The sequence below is a fragment of the Passer montanus genome, unplaced genomic scaffold (genome assembly GCF_014805655.1).
Source record: "Passer montanus isolate IOZ18808 unplaced genomic scaffold, ASM1480565v1 scaffold16, whole genome shotgun sequence".
Classification (NCBI taxonomy): domain Eukaryota; kingdom Metazoa; phylum Chordata; class Aves; order Passeriformes; family Passeridae; genus Passer; species Passer montanus.
Genome location: NW_024363160.1, coordinates 1,353,760 through 1,361,399, shown reverse-complemented (window position 1 = coordinate 1,361,399; position 7,640 = coordinate 1,353,760). Strand labels below are relative to the sequence as shown.

General features: G+C 37.2%; 1 protein-coding gene across 1 annotated transcript in view; it reads left to right on the top strand.

Moving 5' to 3' along the window:
• The first annotated feature begins 2,823 nt into the window (after nucleotides 1-2,823).
• ZC2HC1A (zinc finger C2HC-type containing 1A) overlaps nucleotides 2,824-7,640 on the top strand; it is a 39,137-nt gene continuing 34,320 nt past the window's right edge. The window contains exon 1 of the mRNA XM_039702766.1: nucleotides 2,824-2,864. Within this exon, the coding sequence (XP_039558700.1) occupies nucleotides 2,824-2,864 (41 nt within the window). The remainder of the gene's footprint in view (nucleotides 2,865-7,640) is intronic.

The following is a 7,640-nucleotide window of genomic DNA, read 5'->3' as shown; positions in this document are numbered from 1 at the left end:
GTTAGTAAGATTTGGATAAAGAATGATAACCCTTACTAATGAACTAAGTCTGACTAGTTAATTAAGTAATATAGAAGAGGAGACTGTGGAACAGTCCCATCATGACTTACTAAAAAGCTCTGGGATTGAATGCCTTTGCTGTAAGAAGGAAAAGGAGTACTTTTTAAGGGCCTGCCTGGATTTCAAGAGGGTTGCTAGGCAAATACCAACATAATTTTTGTAATGACATTGTTTCACTCTCTACTCTTACTTACAAGTTTCCTAACTGCACTGAACCTTTACAACTTTAGGAATTCACCTTGAATAAAGAACAGGAGCATTTCTGCACAACTCCTTCAAGGAAAATCCTCTTTAAAATGAAGGACAGGTTTGCATAGTAACTATAAGAATCTCAGAAGAATGTAAGAAACTGTATGAATGTGAGGTCAGACCTCAGGCTGATGGCTTTGGAAGCACATACTGAACCCATCAAAAGATAAAACAGAGCTTTAGTATCTGCTGATAACAAGGGGTCACATTTTTTCTACACCAATTATGTGGGTGTATTCTTCTTTAGACAAAAAGTCAAGCACCCAGGTCAAGGCTTTTAAGAACAACTTTTCTACTTATTATTAAGGGAAAAAAAGTTCACATCTTGCAAAATGAAAGACAGAACCTGAAAAAAAATATTTTGCAGTCTGTTTTTCTACCCCACAGCAGATAGATTAATAGTCATAGATAGCATGATCAAAACATATAAAAATGATTTTCACATCTATTCTCAAGCACAGAGAAGAATTTAAATTTTTTTGTTATTAATATTTCTGGAATTAGGGAGCTGCTGTGAGAAAAAGGCACAATAAGCCTGTTTTGTTATTTTGATATTAAACAACAATGCATACCTCTACCAAGTCACCTGGTTTTCACCTAGTTTTGGTTGGATAGTACTTTTCAGTCGTGATTATTTAGCATGCCGCTAACTGGACCAAGAAATTTTTTCATACTTTAAGGGATGTCCTTCCACTCACACAAAGGCTTTCTACTGGTCATGTAAAAGAACTGTAGCTAAAAGTGATTACTGGCAAAGAAAGAATTTTTGTTTCTAAAAAAAATCTTGTCTATCTGAAAATGAAGCTAAAATAGTTTCCTTGCCAAGACCTACAATCATATTGCACATAGAAAACCTTGTGTCTGTCAATATCACTTCACAAAGCATTACTAAAAAAAGCATAAGGACATAAATCATCTGTGCCACAGCAGTATCCAAATTCAGCTTCTCTGATGTTTTCATGGTGGTTTAATGATGCACAGCAATAATGGGAATATTTCATAAATAAGTAATGCTTTTTGTTAAAATGGTATTTTCCCAGACTAGGAATGGCAGGAGTTTTAAGGGTGCAAACAAAATCCTTGAAAACCAGGAAAGAAAGAATTCCTCTGCAAAGAAAAATTTCTCAGCAAACAAAAAAAGGGAGAATTTGCCTTAAAGGGTGTGCATATGCTATTTTGATAGCAAGTACAGATTTCTGAATTCACAGTGCCAACAGAAACAATGTAGAGCTCCTGTATCAAATTACTGTATCAAGTAGAATACTGCATGCTGATCCATATCTCCATAGATATGAAACAGTGACCTCATCCCTTCTACTAGAACCATGAAATCTGTTATATACAAAAATAGCTATACAGTAATTGTAAGCCACTGGCGAAGAAAAACCCAATTACCTCAAAGAATGTCAGTGGCAGCATTTGCTTCTAATTCTTGTCTCTGTTTATGGCAAAAATAATAATCATCATGTTAGCAAAGCAGATGTTTATGCATCAAGCATATTAACTGAACTGGCATGCACAACTATAGGATAACACACACAAAAGATGACTGATTAAGATAATGGATGATTAAACACATCAGCTGATGGAAATTACATTTGAGATTTCTGTGGAGGACTTTGAGGGAAGTACAGAACTGGAAAGAGCTAAAATGACAATTCAGATACAAGGTCCAACACCCAAAAAGTTTGAGGTATGAACGTAAGGAAACTGAATGACCTAAGAGATATCTAGTCATTCATATAACACTATAGTTCTGACAGAGAAATAATAGTACAAGGGGATCTTCAGGTTCTGCCAAGAACTGTTCTGGACTTTTGTGCTTAAAATTAATTATAGAATCACGGGATGGTTGAGGAGGGAAGGGACCTCTGGATGTCATTTGCTCCAACCCCCTTGCTCAAGCAGGGCCACATATTGGCAGGTTGCCCATGCCCATGTTCAGGTGAATTTTGAATATCTACAAGAATAGAAACTCCACAACCTCCCTGGGTAACCTGTGTCAGTGCTCAGTCACCCTCACAGTAAAAAGCTCTTTCCTGATGTTCAGAAGGAACCTCCTGTATGCTGATGTGTGCCCACTGCCCCTGGGTCCATCACTGGGCACTGTTGGTAAGAGCCTGGCTGTGCACTCTCTGCCCACTCACTTGAGGTATTTCTACACATGGATGAAATCCTTCTCTTCTCCAGGCTGAACAGCCCCAGCTCTCTCAGTCTTTCCTCATCAGAGGGATGCTCGTCTCTTCAGCATCTTCATGGCCCTCCACTGGAAGGCCCAGTACATCCATATTTCTGTGGCACTGGGCTATCCAGAATGGGATGCAGTACTCCAGTGCAGTGTGGTATTCCCTGGTACTGAGTACCAGTGCTAAGCAGAGCAGCAGTTTCCTCCCTGCGTCTGCTGGCAGTGCTTTGTCAATGCAGCCCAAGACATCATTCCCTCTCTTTGCCATAGGGGAGAAGACACCAAGACTTGAGGTAATGTATCCTGAAGGACTGGTCAGCAGGGAGGGCATGCCAATCTGTAAATACGGGCTAAAGGCTGTATTCAGCAGGTATGTAAAGTGCTGACTTGTAAGACATAAATGGGGCTTGCTTTACAGTGACTCAGCCACCATGCTCTAAGCAAATCTCCACATTTGTCTGCTGGTACTGCAGGCACTTTGAAACCCACTTAGTCACACATTCACCTGAAGTGCAAACAGCCCCACCCACTCAAGGCATGGCTGAACAGCCTCCATCTATCCCAACTGCATATGGTCATTCTATGTAGGACACTGGGCAGGTGAGAGAACTTGGGGTGCTTTGAGATGCCCAAGAATCTCCTTTCACAAGGTCAAATCACATTGGTATGCATAAGTTTTGTTTCAGGAAAAGGTAGGTATAAGTACTTTCTACTGACTCTGCTGTCCCAAATTTTGTTTATGGTGCATAAAATGCATACTAGGGATAATACAGACATAGTCATCCAAGCCAGATTAGAAGTGCAAATGAGGAGCTGGCCTCATTTGCTTCTGCTTACAATACAGAAACCAGTGAGGGAAATAATAATGAGAGGGAAGAACCTGAGGTTGCAGGAGCAATACTTGAGAGCAAAGTTCCGGAAAAAGATGTTTGAATACCTGGGGAGAGTACTTAGGAAACAGCCTAATCTGAAATACTGAGAGAAAATCAAGCCAGGAAAGTAACATGAGAGACTGATTTTAAAGTATTCAAAGGAGTAATAGAATTCAGTGTGGTTTCTCCCTGAACTGCCAGTTACACAGTATTGCTAAGCCAGGTCTTTCTGTTCTATTGCTAATGAATTAGGTCCACAAAAAAGCAAGGGTTTCACACTGGTGGAAATGGAATGAAGTGGTCCCTAGAATCAGAGGGAGGCAGACAGAGATGTAGGTAAGAGGACTCTATACTGCAAAATTTTCAGGACAGGACTTTCTGTTCTTTTGCTAATGAATTAGGTCCACAAAAAAGCAAGAGTTTCACACTGGTGGAAATTGAATGAAGTGGTTCCTGGAATCAGAGGGAGGCAAACAGAGATGTAGGTAAGAGGAAGAGTCCTCTGCAAAATTTTCAGGACGTGTAAGCAGTATCCTAGAGCTGTAAAAGATTTTTGCTGGCTTAGTTGAAGTTAGATGCACACAAAAAGCATATTTGAAAATTATTAGGCTTGAAGCTCAGTTTCAGTTCCTTGTTTCTCCCTTCAGTTTTAATTAGACTTTTTATAGAATTAGTTCTCCAAAAGCATTTAAAGAAAAATCAAAGTAAGGAATCAATAAGGAAAGAGACAACCAGCAATGCCTGCTAGCAAAACACTATTCTTCCCTCATTACTGCCTATGTTTGATCTCTGACTGACACCTTTGCATTTTAATTGACACCACCACTTGACACCACCTGATACATTTATGATCTAAATGGCCTTCCCAAATGGACATCTTCATGTGTTAAAGACTAAGGAGAAGCCCATAAGAAATATTGATGTACAGAGACAGAAAATAGAAAAATATTTATTGGAGGAATTTTGCCTAGCCCATTTTATCTTATGTATAATCTGTTGAGAAAATAAAATTGAATCCCACTTAAAAATCAACAAAATCCTCACAAATACAACAGAAGTGGCATCAGGAAAATTAAATAAACAAAAAACCCATCTTAAAATTTTATAATCATTGTGGAATACATTGATTCTCAAAATCTCCTTTGTGCCCATTATTAAATGAAAGCCAAAATCACATAGTTAAGTTTTTATTTTGTAAACATTTATCTCTACTCAAGCAAAAGGAAGATGATTGTGAATAAGAAGCAGAGGGGACAATTTCACCTCTTCATTCTGCTTGTGGTTCTTTGTGCTTTCATTTCCTCTTTCCATGTCTTACTCTGCCAGTGTCAGTAACGGCTTGAGATCAAAAAACTTCCATAGTTGCTGAATATTCTTTTCATAAGTAACAGCTTCTATATCCAAATAGTGGGTTTTTTACACCCAGTATCTTAGAGCAAATGTCAGCTTAAGCAGGCTCCGAATTCAAAGTGTGCCTCATGCTGTTGAATAAAAAGAGAAACCTTGACTCAATTTCTGAGATCAATATATGTAAATCTTTTAAATCAATATGAAATATCACAGCCAGCCAAAGAAGAATCAAGGAAAAGCTATGTCTAATCAAATACTATCCAGTGAATCAAATAATTAAAGATTATTTTTTTTCATCTCTAAATTCTACAGTTTGATCAAATGTCATGAAGTATTTAAAAATATATTGTGAAAATTATTCTGACCTAGAATATGTCCCCTCTATTTCTGATTTCTGTGATTAAAAATAGACCTATGCCACAGCCCAGTTGCTGATATATTCCAGTATGATTCAGTTTGATAGGCCCATTCCCCAAAGTAAAAGTATGGCTAATATTTCTGTGTTTCTTGCTCAAGCCTGTGTATATTTGGTGAGTTTTCATAAAGACATGGAAGATTTCCTGCCAGATGGCAAATTAGAAAATAAAATGCAACATTTTTTTCTTTATATTAAAACCTCTAAGAATTATTAAAGTCCCTCATGAGCAACCATTCATCACCACAAATAATGTTTTACAATCTGCAACATTTTTTTCTTTATATTAAAACCTCTAAGAATTATTAAAGTCTCTCATGAGCAACTATTATCACCACAAATAATGTTTTACAATCGACTATGTGCCGAATGTGTCAAGATTCTTCCATAAGCACTCACGTGAAGCTGGAAAGATCAGTGGAGTTGTATCACATGGTGAAATTATTTTTTTATCCAAGCATCTAACTACATAGCAAAGCAAACTTATACAGAGAAATCCATCTCAGAGTAGCTAAAACTGACGGCCACCACATTTGCCACAATTACTTTCAGTTTGTTGAAAACTTTTAGTGTATTGATCTATTCTTAAAAAGAAATTGATTGCAATACTCTGTTGAGCTGGGTGTTAGAGAGACTGGAGCACCAGATTTCATCCCACACTCTCAGTAGATGTAATCACTGACACATCTTAATACTAGAAAACAACACAGGGCATGCAAATATCTAGTGTTTGGGGGGGAAAAAAATAAAAATCATTATGGGACAGAGGGAATTCTCACCTTGGCCATGCACAAATGTAACTGGTAAGAGATAGAGCAAGAAAGGCCAAAGAAACAAAGAGTGAGGCTGAGGCTTTGAAAGGAAAAATAAAAAGAGACAATCACAGAGAGATCAGCTACAACTAGAACAGGCCTGGAGAACTCACTCACTGGGCTCTTTGGTCACCTTAAGGAAAAGTACACCCAATTTAATGATATTTGGATTGGACAAAACTAAATGTTCATCTAAAACTAGATGAAACTTCAGTTTTTTCTTGCTTTGCAAAAGTATGAGGTAAAATGATTTAAGAAGGACTTCTACTGGCATATCCATAGCTATGTATTTTCAAAGAACTGCAAACTTGCAAATTTAGTCACATCTCACAGTGTGATAAGGGATGACGTGCACTGCATAATCTGTCCAGGTTTTTGTTGAAGAATAGATGGATCACAAGATCACATTCTGGAAAAGAAGCTGCATATCTTAGGTGATAAATAAAAAAGGAAACTTTTCCATCTATCCCTTCAGAACATTTTATTCTGAAAATAAAAATCTAAATTCAGTCAGAATTTCTAGGCTTACCATGATTTAATATGACCTGTTCCTCTGCATAGTGAAGAAATACACTACCAAATTACAATATAAATATAGATTCATTTATAAAGCCATTTTAATTTCTTAATTTTGAAAATTTGCATCGAAGGGTGAAATCACTTCATCTCATTGACAGAATCATGGTACATATGAATAAATTTAATTTTATTCACCATGCAAGGCATTTGGAGGGTTCCAGAAGAGCAAAGTATTTCAACAGCTGGGTGGTCAATTTGGCCATACAATACATAGATGCACCCAAGTTTTACATGTCTACCTAGCAAAGTCCATCTTCTAAGTGAGCATTTAAGAAAGACAAACACATAAAATGCTCCGTGGAGCACTTCAGCTTCGCAAAATCAACTTTGGAGCATTGTTTTGTTTCTCAGTAATCTCTCACTTTTGGCTTGGGCTGTGCCTTATAAAACAGACTGTGTCCTAAACCAGCAAGCTGAAGCATGGAAGTGTGCTGGAAAACAAACACAGTCCAGGGGATTTACCAAAAGTCAATTTGTTTAGCTTACATATTCTGTATTCTGAATTGCCCTCTTATTTTTTAAGAACTACCCTGCTAGTAGAACTGTAAAAGATAACATCCCAGCATATAAAGACTGTTATGTAAGTTGCAAAAGCCAATATATGGAAATAAGAAACCAGCAGAGATACAACATCCGGTGATAAAGTCACAGTCCCTGGTCTCCTTTCATTACTGGCTACTCAGTTTGTGAAAACCTACCCAACAGCTGGCAAACTAGAATTTAAACTCATATTTTTCATTGTCTTTTGGGCATTATTATAACTCATTTACTCTTATTTTTTCAGTTTAGACTCAGCTTTATAAATTGAGCAATTCACGTTCTGAGTGAGTAAAACCAGTTTATTCCAGTACTGCTTACCAATTTTTATTGTGGTTTCTGGTTTCATTCTGTCTATTCTGGGACAACCACAGCAAAAAAAACTATAAAACTGTACTAAAAAGAAAAAAAGTAGCTAAAAAGATTGATAGCAAAATCACAATACTCCATTCCTGAATATAAATTGTGACTAAAACCCACAAAAGAACAAAAGGCATTCTTGCAGGAATTCAACTGAGGAATTATTTTAGTAGGAGAGTAATCATTCTTGTCTGTAGTCCTCAATTAACGTTAACTGTAAG